A 21,923-nucleotide genomic window follows, 5' to 3' on the forward strand; every position below is an offset into this window, starting at 1 on the left:
AGTTTGGAGTGAAAACCCACATGCTCTTGGGCCGCATAATCCAGCCTCTGCCAGCTGTTTGACACACTTGCATCTTCAACATCGACCACCACACAAAGCTCAGAATTATTTTTTGGATTATGTAAAATGTGAGACAGCGGGGGCGAGTAGTCGGCTTGCTTTACTACGTTTTCTACATTTGAAATGGCTGATAAGGTCACTGGACTGAGAAAGAGGAGAAAATGAAGACTAAAAATATAACAGTCACTTTTTGTTGCGTGTTAAATCAAGTCTGAAAAAGACTGGAAAGGATCTGAGAAAAAAAAAGGAAGCAAAGGGAGCCGGATACAAGGAGAACAGATATAGAATTTATTTTCGATATCCATTGCAAAGAATAAGAGGTGACACAGCTTTAAACAGATAATATAGAATTTATTTTCAACCAGAAGTAGGAAAATACATAGGTAGGTGTAAAGGAAACAAGCAGAACCTGTAGTCAAAACAGAAAAAAACAAAAAATAAAAGAACAAAACTAGTCCGAAGAGAATCGAGAGGACGGCTAAGGGGTACAACAGAAAGCATTGTTTACCATTCAGTTTCTTTTTAAAACAGTATGTGTTGATTTGAAAACAGCTGCCTTGATTTCTCATCTGGATTAATGGACATTCTACAACATTGTGCAAGTGTTTTGTCAGTATTTTTTTTTGCTGGTATTTCATGAATGGTAAACAATAGTTGGTCCAGTGCATAAACACAGTGACACAGATCAATATATGTACTCAGCTGACTACAGATAGACAATCCTGATCATTGAACAACTACTACTAGATCGGCAGGGAAGAAGGACATGAGCAAATATACAAGATGGGTGATAAAAAGGGGAAAAGAAAGGTAACAAAAATGGTCTTGAAGGTTTAAGATTGAGAGTTCGAGAGCAAAAAATAAAAAAAGACCACAGTTTGAAAGATGAAATAGCTACATTTTCCACATGAAATATTTAAAAACCCATTTTGAACGTTTCTGGGTATTATTGCCAAGTTGTTTTTTTTTTTGGAAAAGGATGCGTTTTAAAAGAAGTTTATGGATCGAGAAACCAAACCCCAACAGGAGTATGAATATGGATACGATGTACTGATGTAATTCAAGGAAAAAGGACAAAAGTACCTTGCTTTCCTTACAGCCCTACATTTCATGAAGACTATGATTTGGATAAAAATGCGACCGGTGTGTGAAAGAACTCGCTCTACAACAGAGAACTGGACTACAAGCAGCTTTGGTGTGCACCATTACAAAGAGATGCAGCCTGGGAAATTACTCTACGTCTAAACAAGCCAACTATGAAACACAATGCAACAGTGGAAAAGCACAAAGCCAACAATGTGATCACTCGCTGAAGCTTACACGGTGACATAACTCAGCTCTGTGATTTGCCAGATTTTCAGTCAGAAGCCATAGTCTGTGGTTTAACAAGAGGGTGATGAGGAGGAGGAGGAGGAGACGGGGAGGTAAGAGGGGGAGTCAACAACCAAAAAGACATAAGAGTCAAATCAGTGACTATCAATAGTAGCTAGCTAGTGTAACAGGTTTAACCACTGTGATGCACAAGAACAGAGTGAAATGGACTAGTAGTACTTAAAATCATCACAGGACCAGTCTAGCGACCAGCGGCGCTCCGTTAGCTTAGTCTTACAAACATGTTTTACACCAGTCAGAACAGTGTTCTCTAGTGCTGAACTGCAGCCACTAAGAAAGACAGCTCTGCTGCCCTAAACTACAGGCACTAGCACTCTCCAGCTAGTGCCATGCAACATCCAAAATAAAGCTGAAAAGTAATTTAAAAAAAAAAAAGAGAATAAACAAATTGAATATCCCTGCACTGTAAGTTTTCACTGATACCAATGATGCAGGTACTTTTCCTTCGACAAGCTCTCAATAATTCCTTCTACGAGGCATGGTCAGGAACATTCAACTCCTCCAATCAACCCACCAAGACAACATCTCATCATGATTTCTACAGAGGATTTGGTTTGTGATGGGAAAAAGTAAATGCGGGAGGAAAAAAAAACCAAAAAAGTTCTGAGTAAAAGTAAAAACAACGTAGCAAACATAACACCGTCATAGAATTCATGATTTACACATCAACAACACAATTCAATATCTTTTTAGAAAGGAAACATGAGATACATCTTTTATTCACACTTTACAAAAAAAGCTAGCCTTTAAATCTACTACAATACTAATGCCATTCAGGAAAAAAAAATGTAAAAGGGGGGGGGGGGGGGGGGCAAACAAATGGGACAAGAAACCTTGATAAGAGGACTAAACTTCCTAGTCACTTGCTTCCCTCTTGCTTTTTAAAACACGTCCTTTCAACATGTAAAGTAAATTAGGTCTTTATTTGCTAATATGATGGGCAAGGGAGTGAGGGGAGCTGCGTCTGAATGTAATAAGTGCTCATCATCTGGTGTATCCGTGCAAAAGCATGTCTCACCAACGACAGATTCTCATTTGTTGGGATGTAACAAATTTGATTCTTAGCAACGTGTTGGAGAGAAATAGTTGAGCTCACTGCCCCTCATCCCTTGTTCATCCAGAAGCAGAGCAAAGTGGGCCTTCCAACTTTTCCAGTACAGAGGAAGGGGATCCACAGATGGCACTATAGCTGCAGTGACAAGGGTAAGAGAACTATACAAAGTGGTTGAGCAAAGGGGGTTAAAAGACACAGCTCGAGTAATATAGTGGGTTAGGGAAGTCTGAGGTTGGGTGGTTGAGGTTGGGGGGTATAGGGTGATGGACAGGCTTAAGGAGATTTAAAATGTATGGCCAGGGAAGGAGCTATGGGCTAGATATTTTGGGGGTCTAGGCATGGAGCTGTGCTAAGGTAAAAATAGGGAGCAAAACAATCTGAGAGTGGATTTTAATAAAGATAAGACATCCTACTCATGATCCTTACAGAGAGGAGAAGGGGTCGGTGGAGAAAGCATACCTGATTACTAGAGAGCTCAATGAATAGGAAGGATATACACATCGTCATAACATTGTCACAGCTCATAAAAAAGGAAATCAACATTTATTGGTTTTGTTAAAGGACATAAAATCATCACAAATGTCAACAGTATTTAAAAATAAAAGGAGAAAAGGTTGTTCAGGCGTTCAAATCAACAGCCGGGGGTGGGGGAGAAAAAAAAAATACTGATACATTAATTACAGTTATTCTCTACGGAGTGCAAAGTAGTGACAGTGAACGCCTCGAACAACCTCTTCTTACGTCTTTTGTACAAGCTGGTAATATCAATTCATCTTAACATTAACTGGATAAAAATTTAGCCATAGTTTACAATACAATCTTTTTTTTCAAATCTGATCATAATTTACTCTTCGTACAAAAAACGCCAGAAAACAGGTCTTTTGTGGTTCATATACAATCATGTAAAGACTGAGTCTAGATTTCTATTCTGTACAAACACTTGTGAAAAAAACCACTGCTTTTGTGTATGGAATTTATGGCTGGGGAAAGTCACTACTGGCCTCGGAGACAGTGCTACAGATCTGTCTGCAAATTACCTGTGTAATGTGTGTGTGCGTGTGTGTAAGCTTGCATGTGTGGAGTTGAATGGCAACTCCAGACAGTGAGAGGAATGCTGGTTTTACTCCTGTGTATCAGCCATTACTCGCTCTCTCTGCCTAATAGCAATCCAGACAAAAAAAAAGATTTGTGAAAGCCCCTCATCGCTTTGCCCATCAGCCTAAATCCCTTCCCCCTTTGCCCAAAAAATGGGGGGACGTGGGCCACATGAGCTCCTAAGCACAAGACTAACCTAACAACTATACAAGCTGGGGTGAAAACAGTCTGCAAACAGAATGGTAGCTGCCTTCAGTTTCTCACCACATCCTTCCTTCACAAATTAACACTACATACAGCCCATGTGAAACTGGGCAACTGTAGTTCTCGGACGTCTGGTTCTTGAGGCATCTGTGGGTTTGGTAGCTAATGCACCAGGACCGGGGTCAGAGGTGTAGACTATCTTGTAGCACCACGGGAGGCCGTGACCACACAAAAAGGCCTCAGCACCACAGAATGACAGCAGGAAATCTCACCTCGAACGAGCTGCGCTACATCCACCTCCAGGGACGCTGAACTACCAGCTAAAAGCTGCTCTAACCCAACAACATCTGACTCGACAAATGTCTGCATCCTGGAAAGACTAAGAAAGTATGCAGGCTGCCTAGAGTACAGGGGAAAACAAGCACAAGCCAGTGATGGAGGTCTGAGACTGACAAGTCTGCTGTCTTTGCTGGTTTCAGATTTATACAGGACAGACAGACAGGCAGACCATCAGCTATGGAACTTTTCCGGTGAATGTCTTCCCCTCAGCCGCTTCGAATTTCCCCCCTTTGCTCTAAAACCAAACAGTGCCCCATGTGACAAATCTGAATGAGCTACCATCCCCTCTAGTTTGAAAGACAGAAGCAAAGTGGGTGGGTGGATTTGAGGAGGAAAGGGAGTCCAAAACACAAATTATGATACACGGACAGGACTGAATCGAGCAGTTAAAAAAAGAACAAAAAAGAAAAACGGAGAAAGAAAAAAAGAAAAATATAGAATATCTATAACATTATACGAAATCCCTGTCGGCCAGACCTCACTGTACGAATATTTTACAGGTTGTGTATTTGTCTTCCTCCTCCGGTATGGTGGAGGGAAGAGCTGGTAGTGGGAGGGAGGAGGGTTTGAAAGGGAGAGGCTGTGGTTGCAGCTCCCCCTGGTGGTGTGGCAGGGACTCACTACCTGCGTGCAGGCAGATGGAGCCCGTTGACCTGGGGGGGCACGTTGGGCAGGAGCAGCTCCAGCTGGCCTAAGAGGGAGAAGTGGTCGGAGGGGATGTGGGGATGTGGGCAGCCGCTGACATTGTTCTCTACAAGCCAGGAGGGGTCCAGGGGGCCCAAGATACCCAGCACGTTCAGGTGAGGCTTGGAGTAGAAAATATAGTCGATGACACCCTGGGGAGAGAAGAGCAGATACATACAACTTTGATATGGAGTTATAATAATAATAATAATAATAATTTACAGAGCATTTTTCATGGGGATGGGATGCTGCTCAAAGCGCTTCATGATAAAGATGCGACACAAAAGCAAAGATTAGACAATAAAAGACAGTCAGTAATAAACAAAATATAAAAGTGAAGATAAAAAGTACAGTGACCAATAACAATAGTTAAAATGAGGGAATTGACATAATAGTTACATTAATTAAATACTAAATAGGCTTTCAGTTGTAATTTAAAATATTTTCCGAGCCCGCTTCTCGCAAGTCTTTTGGAAGGGTGTTCCATAATTTTGGAGCATAGTTAACAAAAGCTGTGCTGCCTGCTTTCTTGTGTGTACAATTGCGTGTACTTAAAAGCCCAACAGCAGAAGACATGAGAGCTTGTGAAGGATTATAGAACGAGAGAGAGTCTGCAATATAAGCAAGTCCCGACTCATTAAGAGCTTTAAAAACAAGTAAAAGAACCTTAAAATCTATTCTAAAAGTTACTGGCAGCCAGTGGAGTGTAGCTACATCAACACTAATATGCTCTCTATTCATTGTTTTGGCTAAAAGTCTAGTGAAACAATTCTGAATAAGTTTTTCAAATGACTGTTTCAGAAGAGCAGTAAAAAGAGCATTGTAATTATCTATTCTATTTGAAATAAAAGCGCGGGTAACTTTTAAAAACAAGCAACATTAAAAACAACCATAACCTCAAAAAAACAATAATTGTACTGTCAGTTCATTCACCTTGAAGTCGAAGGTGTAGTTGGTGTAAGGCATCAGGCCGTTCTCGTAGGCGCTCTTTAGCTTGAAGCCATGTGTGATCCTGCCGTTGGACGTGCTGTTCTTGCCATTGCAGTTGAATTTGGTCAGGCTGTCGCTATAACGAAGCTCCTTGAAGTCCTTGTGGGTGCAGTCCACCCCACCAGTACTCAGGTACTCCACTACGCCTGGACAGAGGGGAGAAGTTGTCATCAGAAGAATAAAGGCTGTGGCAGTATGGATTTTTTTTTTTAACACAGTGAACAAGCAATGCATCCCTACCCATTTTTTCCAAACATTAATGCATATGATTATGTTAAAACAGGGTTCCCACACATTTTCATGGACAAAATTGAAAAAACTTTCCTCGACTCCATAAAAAAAAAAATCATTATGGAGAGGCACGGGCTTCACTACGTCTGTGGCACTTGTCATCTGTTACAGTACTTTCTTACACTCACACTCACACACACACACACAAAAACACAAAACGCTTACGGGAGTCTCGCTTCCCGTAACAGATGCTGCCACACTACATCACATATACACGTTTACTTACTTACTTTAAAGGCTTGGCCTGTATTACTCATGGAAAATAAAAGAAACTGTTTTTTTCCATTTTTATCAAGAAGCAACTAAGTTGTTTAAGTTAATTTCCCTTACTTGGTATTGCATGTCATTTAATTCCACTATTGAGCATCGCAATGTTGACGCGGCAACAATATCGCGCACAGCCTTACGTCAACGCATATTGGAGCTACGTAATGTAAACGGCTAACATACAGAAAATGATTTCACTGTTCTGTTGCATCACATTGAAAAGGTTATCCCTGAAGGTACACACAACAAAATTCCATGACTCCTAAGAAACTTTCAATGATTTTTTTTTACTAATTCTTAAACTTTTCCAGGCCTGGAAAATGAGACTGAAATTCCATGACTTTCCCAGGTTTTCCATGACTGTGGGAACCATGAATAACAGTATTGTGAGTGTGTGGTTGAGCAACAGAGAGAGTTTGACAGTGGCTGCATTTGAGGCAGACGGGCGCTGGTGATCAGAGCAGAGGGAAAGGTTAGCAGTAAAGTTGTCTAGTAAATGTACGGCGTCGGTCACAGTTTGGCCATGAATAAACACTGCAGCCTCTCAATCAACCCAGTCTCACTCTCAATTCATCAAATACCACCGCTTGTGGCCCACGGTGTCAAACACTGACGCACTGAGTTGAAGTGGAATGACACGGATGCGGCGGTGGCATTTCTTGACGATCAGAGCAACTACCATAGTATAAAGAGCAAGAAAGTCTACATTGGGGTGGGCAGGAGGTGAGGGGGACAGGTCAAACATAATGACTAACTCCAGAGACAGGACAGTCCGCTCCACCTAAGGTTGCACAATGCCTTCTTTTTGGGCGCCAACCTCACGGTTAGGCGCACATCATCGTAAATAAACGCTTCAGATCTGGTACGGCCCATGAGATATGAGGCTGACCGAGTGTGGTTCAGACAGCTGCATAGATTCACATGACAGCACATCTGTTGGATGAGGCTTGCAATCAAAAAACAAATCTGATACACTTGCAGTCTTAACATGGGGTGACAAAAAAATGGATTTTTTCTCTCCAAAAGACAGGATGAAAGACAGTCAATGATGATAACTGAACGATGATTATTGTGTTTGTAGATTTCATATCACACACCATATGCATTTTCACCGGAGAAAGAAAGAAAAAGAAAGAAAGAAAGAAAGAAAGAAAAGAAAGAAAGAAAGAAAGAAAGAAAGAAAGAAAGAAAGAAAAAGAAAATTAATTGTGGTGATAGCAGTAATAAGTGTAGCCATCACATGAATGCAGTATTACGGTCATGTGGTTATCGTGAAAGTTTTACACAAGCATACACACCCAGAGGATGAACACTGGGTGCTGGACAAGAAATAATGCAAAAGATGGAAAAACACAGTCCGCAGAGTCAACTATGCTGCCATTGATATTGTACTGAGTTCCCACTGAGGTGATGTTTGGAGCTTCATGCTCTTTATCAATCCTAATCTGAATCAAGAAAATTCAAATGGCACAACAGACCAAACCAAATCGGTCCTGGCGTCACCACAGGCACTGCTAAAGAGCTTTTCTTGCAGTGTTTGCTGTAAGATAAAAGCAGTTATTCAACCCCCCTTTCTCACATCCACATCCCACTGTTTGCATAGAGAAACAATTTTGCATATGGTAATCTTTTGGCACATTTGGAACAATTGGCAAAATAAAATGTGTGTGATATCTATCAGGTCCTGTGGGGTCTAAAATGAGCGCTGCAGCAAAACTGAAGCAGGAAAGCCTGATACCTTTACAGGTCAACTTCACTTTCAACATGGAGATGTGACATGTAAAGAAATCAAGGTCACAGTGATAAAAAGGAGCAAATCCTTCAAGATAATAAACTAATAAATTAGACACATGCAGGTGAGGTGGGTGCTTATTTATGGATGTTTTCACTACCACCACTTAGTATATGGTCACTGCTGAACTGAAATTTACAAGATTTTGAAATCAAATATGTGCCAGAAGGTCTTGGTATAATGTATTTCATGAGTGGCTTTATCCAGTGCTAAGAAACTGCAAAAACAAGACCGGTGCAAGTAATAATTACTTTGATTACTGATTAATCTGTTTTCTCAATTAACTGACTGGCCTAAAAAGGGTGAGAATGTTATTTACTGACTTTCCTAATTTGTTTGACATTTTGTGAGAAAAAAAACATTTAATCAATTATCAAAATAGTGGAGATGCAAAATGTGACCTCAGTCCCTATAGCAACAGGATTTTGACTGTTTTTGACACTATACTCTGCAAAAATGAAGAGAAATGAATCTTTATGCATTTGTGTTTTTTTCCGCCGCTGTATCTAACTCTCACTGAACCGTGACTCTGACACTGTGGCATCAATCGAACCGTGACTTCTGAGTACTGTTACACCCATAGTCACTGTTGCAGGATCTTCAAAGCATGTTCAAATTTTATACAAACTCCATGTGGTTGGATGAAGCACAGCTTTATTACTTACCAGAGTCAGGTAAGGAGTTGAGGTCAGCGCACAGCACCAGTGGAATGGCATTGGTCTCACCAGAGACAGAGGACAACTTGAGGCTGCGTGTGGCCTTGTCCACTATGTTCTTCACTTCGGACAGGAACATCATGGTCTGGACCAGCTTGACGTCAGAGTACTCTGGGTCCCAGTGCATGTGGGCATTGGCTACCAGGAGCAGCTGCTTCTCCATACCATGGAGTGACTTTCCAGCTGAAAGAAGGGAAAAAGAAAGCAGGGAGAAGTGACACAGAGGAATTATGACTCATGAAATACCGTGCCATAATAACGGTTGTTTATGGACCACGGGTATGTGTAACCCCAGCTACAATCTTTTTACTGTAACTCAAGCCTCTCAGTGAATTTCAGACAAAAGTCAGTTCAGGATTAGTGGATCTTATTTGTGTGCCTGGCATCTCTAAATGAAAGATCAGAATAGTGTCCACTCACAGGAGGCCTCCATCATCTCTTTGCGAACTTCGAGCAGTACAGCTACCCCGATGTTGTCCTTGGTCATCACCCTGTTCAGCATAGCCTCTGAGCCCTCGGAGTTAGCCATGGCCAGCTGGTTGAACTCCACTGTGTGCTTCTGAACTGCGCTGAACCTGGAGATAAACAGAAGGAGACAAAGAGGAGAGGACTTAACACTAGTTCTGCATGCAGTGCTGGGAATAAATATATGAAGACAAGCACATAATTTATGAGATGCTGCAAATAGATCCTGGATTCTAACAGTTGCACTCCGGATAAGAATCAAGGACCTCTGAAAGGCAAAACAAAGCATATGAACTAAGTGGTGCAATCTTAAGGCTTGCAATTACTGCAGCTACAATGGCTAATGTAACACTTTAATTATGTATTTTTTATTTTTTCGCAGCTAACTGACTTACTGTTTAACAGAGACTAAAATTCTCCCAAAGCACTGAGATAGTTCCCCAGACTGAGTCACATTTAGTTAATTTGCCAAAACTTGATGCCTCTAAATACCAGAGCAAATGGGATGTAGTGCAGCATAACAATTTATACGCCAATACTGGCAGCAACAACAATTTTCCTACTTGCCCATACAATTGGGCCTCTCCATTTCTGTAACATTGACACTGCAGTACAATAGTTATATTTTAGTTATTTACTTCATTTAATGTTTCTATGGGTGTGTGGACACTTTATAAGGCTGGTAGTGTCCACTCTATGTAATGGTGACTTATCCTGCTTCAGAAAAACACAGATCAGTACAACCAGCTGCTGTACAGATGAAGCTTCAGCCTTCTGTAGTTTTAAAGTTAGTGTACAATGCAAATAAGGCAGGCTATTTGCTTTGCTTTTACTTCACCAACACTCTCAGTTTAGGACTAATACTGTTATCCACTTCTGTACAATTAGGAAAAACTGTCTGAAAAAAAAAGCTTAGTATTAAGGGTTACACAATGACGTAAACATTGAACTGAGCTTCAAACAGCCAAAATACAGGAGGCACAGACATTATGCGTCATGTAGTCAGGGTGGTTTTTTTTTACCTGATACACAGACTTTGTCTTTGTAGTATGTGGTTGCTGCCTATTGCACTTTGTGTGTTCTGAGTTTTGCCAAGTGATAATAGTTGATTATGCAGGGTTTGGAAGCATGAGCAATATTAACCGATACTGAAAAAAATCTACTAGATTGTTTTAACAACAGAGTGCATTAATTTGACTGTCAATCCACAAGGTTAGTCAGCGGCAACACATTGCCTCTTGTACAATGAGGCATTTATTTTCAGCACTTTTTACATTGATTGTACTAGTTTTTACACAGTTCTATGTAGTTTTTATCTGTTGGAGGGCCATTGTGAAACAAGAGGGGGAAAAAAATGAAAAAAATAGACTAGCTGAGTAAAAATGGAGAAGAGCAACACAATCCCACACAGATGTGCGCTCCTTCCATGGTAGGCTTGTTGCGGTAACTGGCATTATATGATGTTCACCGATTACATTGCTTGCCCACCACAGTTTTGCTTTCTTAATCAATACTTAGGCGGATGAAGGACGCTACAGGTATAAACCAAAGTGTTTTCTACTTACAGCAGCAGCAGAAGAGTAGCAGGAGCCAGATTTCACCACCACTTTAGTAACATTTCTGATTTAAATTCAATGCAAAGAGGAAACCTAATAATGTACATGTGGGGAAACAAGTTGGTTACATCACTAACATCCAGACCACTGTATGCGTGAGCAGCTCATAATGTCAACCTCGACAAACTGCTGCGTCTTGCACGGTTTTCACACTGACAGTATTGTTACTGCGGCGCTGCTGCAGAGCTACCTGCTTCTATGAGAACTAGATTTCCAAAATGAAAAGTACATACTTCACTTATTTATGAAGCTTTGCAAGCTCTTGCATTGTCAACAACACGGCCCTGCAAATGTTTCACAGTAAAATGCCTTGTGTCGACAACTGAAGGGACTCTGTCGACAGAATGTTATCAGAGGGCATTTATTTTAAAATGGAAACAGGGTAGGTTGAGTTTAACAACTATATTTGTACTTCCAAATGTCTGTGACAGACAGAGACATTGAAACTGCAATAAAAGGTGGCATAGAGTCAAAATAAATATCAAAACACCAATTTCACTGTCCATGTCAGCTGACAACTGCATGCGTCACATGGAAAAAAAAAATCAGCGAGCCACTATTTCTAGAGATGTGCTGCGCGTCAGCAGCACTGCTCATGCAAATTGGTAACACAGGTGTTGTCCCAAATGTATTAAAATGTTTGATAATTTCTTCATCATGCCATACCTTTTCTATGGTCAGCTGAGCAGCTTCATTTTATTATCATACACATGTTCTGCTGTGGGCATACTGCAGCAAACTTAAATGTGGTTAATTGGTGACTCTAAATTGCCCGTAGGTGTGAATGTGAATGGTTGTCTGTATCTGTGTCAGCCCTGTGATAGTCTGGCGACCTGTGTGGGGTGTACCGCCTGTTGCCCAGTGTCAGCTGGGGTAGGCCGCTGCCTAAGGTTACGGCTAATGAATAACTGAATTAATTCAAGTTTTTGTTGTTGTGACACCATCTATCAATCGCTAAGCTATATATTTAGAAAAAAAAGCTATCTTACATATTTCAATATCACTTTTTTGTCACATAAAAATATTCAAAACTAGGCTGCTCTGGAGTTATTTTTTTTTTATCATTTGTACTTCACCTATTCAGAAATGCACTCTTGTAACATTGTCAGAGTCACACTGGACAGTTAAAAAAAACAAACCATCATTAACATCAACATCACTGCAGTAGAACCAGAAATATTGTCCTTGTATTTGTTCCACACATTTCTTTCTTGTCAAAACCAGGCACTTACATTACCCACAATGCAAAATGTCCATCAACAGTTCAGTCAAGAGATTTTCCTGTTATCTAGTCGCGGCAAATAAAGCCTCTAGCCACAAACAGAGATGAAGAGCAGCTACAGAGGTCAGGTGAACTGACTTCTCTCTAACGCCACACTACCAGAGTTTTGTTTTCAACTCTAAAAATCACCTAAGGAAATTTATCTGAGTTCACCCTGCTCCCTCTGGAGCCAGAAAAGGCTTTATGTAACTATTTTCACAAATGCAGTCAAGCTCCGCAAGACCTGTAAACAGACTTTCATGTGTCGAATCGATAGGGCTCCCCTTTAATTAAATCAAAATTAAACAGCTCAGGATTCATTGATAACAACTAACTTCCAATCTAAAAGTGCTTTCATGCGAAATACTCCACTAATGTCGTGGTCTATCATGTGCGTGTTTTTCTTAGTATTTATGGAAAACTCATAAAAGCATGAAACCACTTTCATATTCCACAACAACCATGCACAATGTTTTCATTCAGTAGTCAAATCTATGTGCTATGGTATAAACAGAGCCTCACTTAAAGAATACTGCCAACATCAAGCCTTAGAATCTAGGCTGACAACTATGCAATCTGCTATGAGTTTTACAGGAAACTGCATTGAAGTGTGAAATCAGGGTAAACACTAGGGATGTAATGATCGATCGATCTGCACTGATATATTAATTAAATGAGCAATGATCATGTATCGTGGATGCAAAGTGTAAACATTGATCCACATCATCCTCTTTTAGATGCACTCTTATTTTGAAATTCTGTGTCACCGTCACACACTGTCGGGCAGATGGCGATCAGCCAAGAGAAAGATGATGATGAGAACGCCCTTTACTCGGGAATAAATCATCAATGTGGAAAAGCTTTGTTTTCGGAGAGACTGCTAGTCAACAGACGGCGTATGTCATATGTAAGCAAAAGCTGTACTGAAGAAACACGGTGTACCTGCGGAGCCACTTCACGGACTTCTTGCTTAAGTTACGTTAACTGCTCTGTTTCAACAATGTTGACTGAAAATGTTGCGTGCACGTAAGACTGAAAATCATCTGTTCTGTCAGGAGATGCAGACTTAAACCAGTGGTGTATAAGACAAAGCATAAATAATAGTAAGTTGGTTAACTTATGAGTAGAGGAAAACACCGCTAGCTGCTAAGCTAATTTCTGCAATGCAAAATGCCATAGGCTTATGCTCATAATGTTAGCATGTTGTATATGTGGGGGAAATGTGACCTACAGTTGTTTTGTCTACAATTCTTTATAGTTAATATTGAATTTTATACTATAGTGAAAAGATCTTGTTGTCAATCCACGTTTTGAGGATGTTGAGAGAAGTTTGTCTTCAAGTCAGACACACCTGAAGTTTTAGGAAAAAAAATCATGGCTTGAATTACGATGAAAACATTTTTTCCAGAAAGCATTTTCAAACAGAATAAACCAGTTTTACTTATTTCCAATTAGGTATATGTTGTTTTTATCTTTTCTGGCCAAAAATTAAGACAAAGGTGGCAACTCCTCCTGTAACCCACTGTGTTAAATTAGTAGATAATATCAGCCCATATTGATCGCAGGCCCCTAAATCAAATCAAAATTGTATTGTGGTAGACTTTGTGATATCAGCAAATATCATATCGTTATCCAAAAGTATCGATATAATATCGTATCGTGATGAAACCAGTGATTTACACCCCTAGTAAACACTTAGATAAACTGACACAAATATTCACCAAGATGAGTACAATCAAGGTCATCAGCATCTGAAGGCTAAAATAAATAGACCCTCTCATTTGCAGAATAATCAAACTGGTTAGGCAGGCCAGCGGTGGTAGCTCCACCCAGCTGATTCACCGCTCAGCAGACACAAGACACCATTAACACACAACAATAAAAACTATAGAATAAGTTTCAGTTTCCCAGCATTACAGGTAGGACCAGAAGAGCAAGGCTCACAATAAAATATCTATTTTCTCTATTAGAATCATTGTCTCTGTCAAATAGCGGGAAAATCTCAGAGGCTTAGGATCAAATATAATAGCACCAAAATAACGCTGTATTAATCACTCAAACAATATTTGGAGCTATTCTAATCCTATCCTCATACCATAACTACACTAGACACAAAGTCATGTACCGAATTCAGACTGTCAGCAATTATGGCATTTAGACAAAAAAAATCAAAAAATGTATTTTAAAATGCTGAGAAGATTTAACAAGCAATTCTCTGACTAATTAGGCAAATCGACACGTTAAAACAGCTCATAACTGCAAAATTTGTGAGTACATACTTTTCTGTCTTGAAGAAAATTGCACAACCGTCCACGTGTTTACGGTCCGACTCTGACATAGTCCTGGCTCGTGACTTTGGACTGAAGAACCCGTCGTATCCCTGCTCCTTCAGCTCAGGCAAGAAAAAACTGTAGTACTGCTCCGTCTCAACTTCCTGCAATTAACAAGAAACAAGTGTTAGGATGGACAACAGTAAAGACCAACAGTCATGCAAATATTGAACACCCACTTCCAAAGAGAACAAAACAGCAATTTTAAGTTGAACTCTTTAATAAAAGACTGACAACAAATAAAAGATGGTGTAAGATACCTTTTCATTGAAAGGACATATCAAATCACACAAGTTGAAGCAAGAGAAACAGCTGTTAATGTCTGAAAAGTAGTGCAGGAAGGAGAAACGGCTGAACAGAGAAAGTGTTTGGGAATAATTCTCCACCATCTGTGTCATAGATACTAGTCCTGCTCCTTGTTATAGTATACACATGTGAAAAATTAATATAAATGTTTTAAAGTTATTTAAGTTTTTTTTATTAACTTCTTCTTGTTAGGAGACTGGAAATGCCACGAAAACCGATGCTTCAGTACCAAGTGGATGCCAAAATTCTGTAAATGTGACGATACTAGTTTTTCTCCAGTGACGCAAATATTGGGGAAGAAATTCTTCTGGACCTGACAGGATTAGTGTATATAACTACTAGTGTTAAAGTCTGCCTTTAAATGCCCGAGGAAGAAGAAAAACGCCGGCCAGCACAAAACAACGACAACACATGAAAGATGGCGACAGGTGCTGCTTCAGCCAAAGCTCTTTCTCAGCTCGTCAAAAACAAACACACTAAGAGTTGTGTATGAAAGAACTTTGCATTTGAGGCAAAAATTCCCAAAAACAGTATGCAAACAGTGACACTGAACTTTAAAGATTACAGGAGGAAACACTTTTACTTCACATCCAAACGTATTTCAAATTCAAAGTAAATTTTAATTCTGTTTTTTGTAATTTATTTCATAGTCATTACCTTAAGTCTGCATGCAACTGTTGTTTTTTGTAACATTTAAATGTCTATAATAGAGAAGTATATGTTTTGTTTCTGTTTTTTTTTCTTAGTATTGAGTTGGGTATTTCGGGTATTTCACTGGTATTGGCATACGACTACTGAATTTCTGGTATCATAACATGCCTAAAAAAGGCAAAAAAAACCCCTCTTTAACTCAGATTTAAAAAAGTAAAATAAAATAAAAAAGCCTAACAAGATATACCAAGATGACAGCACCCTCTCAACCCAACATCTTCACACATTAAAACATAATCAAATTATGACAATAGTACAATATTCACTTCCTAATAAAATGCCAAACATGTAAACCTAAATTTCATTCCAGGTCAATGAGAAAATGACAACACAATGGTGGCGAGTGTTAACAGTGTCAACACAGGACAGTGGGACTTTGGACAGTGCTAGGCAAAGGGAGTATTTATTAGATTGCATAACTTTCTACAGGTGTTGCTTTTATTGTGTCAACTTGATGTATGTAGAAATCCCACCAAACAACCCATTTTTTTTTTAAAACCGTTGGATCTGTATTGCTATACTTGAAAACAGAAAAACATGCTTCGACATCCATCACTCACCTGCAAACTTATGATGTCTGCATTGCAGCCCAATATCTCCTGCATGATGGATTTCTTCCTGTACTCCCAGTTTAGAGCCCAAGAGGGGCAGTAGCCATATAGCTGTCGTGTGGCGTACTTATCACAAAGCACATTGTAGCACATCACAGAGAACAGTGCTGAGGGGGACAAGCAGACAAAAGGCACCACTTAGCATCACAGAAATACTTAAGAAGTTGATGATCTTTGGTTGCCTCAAAATATTTTAAGGAGGGGCGGCATTTCCACACTTTAGACTAGCCTCTAGATTAAAATAAAATCCGACCCTTTCCTTATACACTTCGTCCAGCCTATACAGAAAAAATGTCTTTTTTGCAGTATTTTGTTAGCCAGGTGAGCACTAACCACTTGATACTGTGTTTTCTAAAAACAGAATTTTGGTAAGACATCCAAACTGTATTGTTGTATATATTGTTTTAACTATTTCTACCAAAATTCTGTATAGAACTGCAGTTTGACGAGGAGTTAAAAAACACACAGCAATGGTGCAGCCATCTGTTTAACAGCACTGAGTACTGAGTCAGTTAAAATAACACAGTCAACCAACATAAGTAAGTGCTCAACCCAAGGCCAACACTGGAAGACCGTATATATTTGCCAAAGACCTACTGATCTTTTGGCGAAACTGTACAATATGTTTGTTTTGATCAGATCCAGCCACGGACGTCTAAATAAACTACACTGCAAGTGTAAGAAGTATAACAAATAAATCTGGTTGACAGTTATGGACACAAGCTGGATCTTTATTTATAGAACCGCTGTGTATTACAAAGAAGATTGCTTAGTCCATGTGCATCTGTTCAAAATCATGTTTCATGCTTGTTTCCCTTACCTGAGGCTCGTGTTCGGTCTGGTTCCTGGAGTGAGATCCATGACCGGGCTGGGGGCTGCTCTGTCGGTACTGAGCAAAGGGAGAAAATGGTTCAGAATTGGTGACAACATGAAAACAAACGTAAAACAATGTCTTCAACATAGATAAGCCATAGGGTTCCAAATGCCAACTGCCAGAGAGAGGAGGGACTCACTGCGCTTAATAGCCCCTGCCAGATTGTCTAGCAAGTAGTTGAGCAGTCTCCGCGTGCCATCAGGTTCCTGGTAGAGGCTCATAATTTCTTGTGCAAGTGGGTTTCCTGGCGAAGGAAAAGCAACGCAGGCTGAATGATTGCACAGAGAACAATGGAGTTTTAAGGCTACAATGACTACAAAATTTCATTGATAAGCCACTCACCTTTCAACCCCAGTGTTTGTAACTGAAACAGTTTTCCCAATTCAAATGGCAGAACCCGCAACTGGTTGTTATTTAAAAGCAGTTCCCTGTGGATGACATTGGGGAATTTGATCATTAGAAAACAGCCCTCCTGAGAAACATCCATCAACATTACCTTTCAAAAACAATATCTGCTTATGACATACATGCTTTGTCCGACCTCTTTTTAAAGTGGAAACTGGCGTTGCTGAGGTTTCTTGAAGACATTTTGCCTTTTCTCCAAAAGGCTTCTTCAGAACTGAAGAACGTTTTGCTTCTTCACCAAAAGGCTTTTTAAGACTGAAGAAGCCTTTTGGAGAAGAGGCGAAACGTCTTCAAGAAACCTCAACAAGTTCAGTTGCCACTTTAAAAGAAACTTCGCATTACCATGACCTGGATGACTGAGAATCTACACAGACATAACATGCTTTGCAACTTCAGATCTTGTTAATATGAAATAAAATTTGGAAGGTCACATTAAAAACCTTATTGACTTATCAAGGTCGGCAAAAATGATTGCGGTAATGTTCATATACTGTATGACATTTCCCTTGTGTTGACGTGCATGTTTTTTTGGTTGTTGTTTTTTTATGTAAGAATGTCCCAAATATTTGAGCCAACAGTATGCCAGAATAAAGAGCAGGGTTTGGGATAGAGCTGATTCTGAATATTCAGCTATTTTAATTTCCGTTAATTGGGTAGATTTTTAGTTCTAAATTTAGGGACTTTTTTGGGGTTTATTTATTTTTGTTTTTTGCAAAGGGGGGATGCCATTTCAGTGTTTATGAGGAAAAAAATAATAAATGCATCCTTAATCTTAGATTTGTTGGAGTTAGTAATTTCTATAATAATTTGTTGATTAGAATAAAAATTGTCACAAGCTGTGTAATGTCACAAAAACCACACAAAAAGGTCATTGAACCAAATACCTCAGTAATTTCAGATAATCTGCCCCCCACCCCACCCCAATAAATTATTGTTAACAGAGCACAAAAAAGGTCAATTTTTTTATTTTTTGTGATTTTATTGTATTTATTTAAGATAATTATTTGAAATTTATTGAGGATATACGTTTTATTTATCTAGGATATTTTTTATTATTTTATTTTTACATTCCAATTTGAATGTCTGAATATAATTACAAAATTAAAAATGCATTGCTCTTTGAAAGGGTGTACTTACATTATTAAGCAATTATATTTTACCATCAGTGGTATACATTGTTCTTAAAATGACAATAATATCGTGTTTTGCAATTATTTCTAGGATAATATATTGTCCACCAAAAGTAGTTATCATGACAGGCTAATGTGAAAGAAAATGGGCAGATATCCAATTTATCTATGATTAACTGAAAAAAAACAAACACATTGCCATAAGGACAAGCACCAGTGTGTAATATATGTGAGCACCAAAACCAGATTCATGATCAGTCCTGTGACAGATACTCCTTTCCACTGTGCATCAATAACAGGGCCAACGAGAAACTCACTAACCTGAGAGACACCATGTTGCCGAGCTCTGCCGGCAGGCTCCTGATCTTATTGGATGAGAGATCCAGGTACACAAGATTGTGTAGTTTGGCAATGTCTGGCGGGATGCGTGACAATGAGTTGTCACTGAGGTGCAGGGCAGTGAGGTGGGTGAGAGACCACAGGGCTGTGCTGAGACTCCTTACTCGGCCTGCAGTGACAATGAGAAAAGGAAACGCAGGAAAATTCATCTCAGTATCCAACCATTACTCCACTAACGGAAAAGGAAAAGGATGAAATAACTCGCTTCGCATTGCTGTGAAGGGGTCAATGTGGGTTGACTGATTTCACAATGATATAGACGATGCTTGAGCATAATTATAGGCCTGCTTTCATTTCCCCAAATACCAAATAGATAAACAAAATCATGTTATGAGACTGTAAATTACACCACTATGTTGCATCTCCAGGGGAAACTGTTTCACTGTAACCTATTTTAAACACTTGCAAAACACAGTTTAGGATTAAAGCCAAAATAATTAGTCAATTAATCAATTTGTAAATTAACAGAAGGCAAACTAACAACAACTATGATAATGCAAAAAAAAAAAAAAAATTAAATACACTTTTGAAAATGTGCCAAACATTCAATGGTCCCAGCTTTTGTTCTGTATAAAAGGTGGATATATGTTGAATGTTTGAGTTTTTTTCCTTGGGTTTTCAGCTGTTAGTCGAGCAAAACAAGAAGTCTGAGGATGTCACCTTGGGCTCTGCAAAACTCTGATTAACATTATTTTCTGATATTTTCACGGGCCAAGCGGTTAATCAAGAAAGTAATTGGCAGATTAACTGATAATGAAAATAATCCTCAACTGCAGACGAGACTGACATGTGCAGAGTTTCTAAGTGGACCAATGTCTTATTCTAACAATGACAAAGTACCTGTGCTGTAATGTGACATGAAAAGGTAGACACACAAACACTACAAGTTTAAGTAGGAAAAAAAGAGTCAAATATAATTAAGCTTTATGCCACCATCAAAAGTATGTGTGAACAGGATACACTCAATACAACCACTTTACCAACAAAACTAGGAACTCCCTAATAAAACTCACCGCTAATTTCCAGCTCAGCCCAGTATGACTTCTTCCCGTTGGCTGCCTCCTCGCTGGACATAATTGTGTACATCCGCCTGGGATCCGGCGGGTCATATTTTTCCTTGGGCATTCCTATAACACTGCAGAGATAATTTTGATTTATTATTATTATTCATGAACAAAGTCAGAGAACTCCCAATATACCACCAATAGCAAATCAATTAAGTAATCTTGCACAGAGAGTAAAGCTGGAATATCCTGAATCAGGGTTAAATGTTGTGTGTGTTTGTGTGTGTATGTGTGTGTGCGTGTGTTTAGCTCATCAGGTACGTTGATGGCACTCATATTTGCCATGACATTTAAGAAGGTACAACATGTACACGTTTACACAAGACATAAAAAGTATCCTTTCAAATTTCAAAAATGACGAGATTTGACTAAGATATTGTTAAAGTCATAATAGGCTGCTATCATTATTTTTTAATATATTATAATAAACATCAACCTGTTTCCAATGAGGGCTGAGATTTCATTGGAGTTACATAATAATCAACATTAAACTCAGCAGCGTGCGATAGTGCAATACATTTCACGCTGAACTTAGCAAACTATGTTAACTGTAACGTTTTAATTGGTCAAAGAGCTTAAAATTAAACAGCATTTTTTAAACGAGTATATATAGCTAACACTGGCTAAGATTAGCCGAATTTTCCTCTCGTTGTCGCTAACTGATTAGCCTAGCTTAACCTAAATAGGTAGCTATCAAACTATACATAACAAACGCTAAATAGCTAAAGCTAGCTCGTTCGCTAACTAGCAGAATGGTCAACGGACAAGCGAAGTTAGTGAAATTCAGCAATTACTTAGCTGACTTAAACACCCTGCCCGAGTGGGTTAGCTAATAAGAAGCAAAATGACATTAAGAGATACTGCACAATTGTTGTTTACATAATAGCAAAGCACTGACTTGCGCATTAACAGTAGGCCACGAAATAGCGATTTAGTTAGCTGCCGCTAGCTAGCCTCCAGAAACAAGAATCACTATCATTGAAATAAACTGAGCAAACGAGCTCACAATGCTACACAATGCTCGTTTCGAAAGCAATTGCGAGCTATTTAGCTTAGCTCGAGTTAGCTTGCTAGCTAAAAGCTAACAGATCCCAATTACTCGGAGCTGACCGACTTCCTATTCAAATAAGACCTACTTTGGAAAACGACCAGGTCGCCTTTAAAGTCAAAATAAGGTTGTGGTGAGATGTTTGAAAACAGTTCAGGTCTCATAGGAAGGATTTCTTTATTACCTGCAAGAGCATACCAAATCGCGAGGACGACTGCGTGTTCTCTTTTGTTTTCTAGCTACTTCTCACCCGTTTCCGCTGCTATATCATGGCGACTGTAAGGATTTTTTTTTCTCTGCCGATAACAGCGCCTGATCCTATTGGTCAGCGTGCAGACGGTCCAACCAGCTGTTGAACCAGAGTAAATAAAATCCTTAAGTGATGATGGAGCATGAGATGGATGGATAGGATACAACAGTACATTTTATTGTGGCCAATTTATATATAGTTTGTGGGAAAAAAGTAAATACAGTCAAAATAATGATGTGATGATCGCATTTGTATAACGATCAAGGCAAGATTCACCTCTTTTGCAAACAGGATATCTAAACTATTACACATCTTTTTTTAAAATGTGAAATATCAAAGATTTTGGACAGATCTGGAGTCTTCTTTGAAACCTCCAAATCAATCTACCCTTTTAACCTCAGGGATATCATCTGTTATTGTGATAATCCAAAAAGTAGTGCTCTTGAATATTTGTATAACTCTGTTATTCTAAATGCTTCAGTTTTGATTCATAGAAATAGAAAGTTTGCATCTTTCCTTCTTGAACTGAAAGCTCTCATTCAGTCACTCTGCTTAATGAATAACACAAG

General features: G+C 39.2%; 1 protein-coding gene across 1 annotated transcript; it reads right to left on the reverse strand.

The window, feature by feature from the left end:
* Positions 1-390: 390 nt before the first annotated feature.
* cnot6a (CCR4-NOT transcription complex, subunit 6a) lies at positions 391-21,367 on the reverse strand. The gene is made up of 12 exons (XM_042492966.1): positions 21,289-21,367; positions 20,006-20,127; positions 18,915-19,101; positions 17,401-17,486; positions 17,198-17,302; positions 17,005-17,073; positions 16,134-16,291; positions 14,506-14,660; positions 9,305-9,459; positions 8,834-9,067; positions 5,762-5,964; positions 391-4,980 (listed from the first exon to the last, which is right to left on the reverse strand). The coding sequence occupies exons 2-12, from the start codon at positions 20,115-20,117 to the stop codon at positions 4,765-4,767; spliced, it is 1,680 nt and encodes a 559-aa protein (XP_042348900.1). The 5' UTR covers positions 20,118-20,127; positions 21,289-21,367; the 3' UTR covers positions 391-4,764.
* Between the last annotated feature and the right edge of the window lie 556 nt (positions 21,368-21,923).

This window comes from Plectropomus leopardus, chromosome 9 (genome assembly GCF_008729295.1).
Source record: "Plectropomus leopardus isolate mb chromosome 9, YSFRI_Pleo_2.0, whole genome shotgun sequence".
Lineage (NCBI taxonomy): Eukaryota > Metazoa > Chordata > Actinopteri > Perciformes > Serranidae > Plectropomus > Plectropomus leopardus.

Bases quoted from the DNA above. Each gene is read 5' to 3' on its own strand.
- cnot6a (XM_042492966.1), bottom strand. From the start codon at position 20,117: ATGCCCAAGGAAAAATATGACCCGCCGGATCCCAGGCGGATGTACACA. The intron at 17,487-18,914 runs GTTAGTGAGTTT...TGTCATCCACAG, and splicing joins GGCAACATGGTGTCTCTCAG to GGAACTGCTTTTAAATAACA. The intron at 9,068-9,304 runs GTGAGTGGACAC...CCCTTCTTTCAG, and splicing joins AGAGATGATGGAGGCCTCCT to CTGGAAAGTCACTCCATGGT.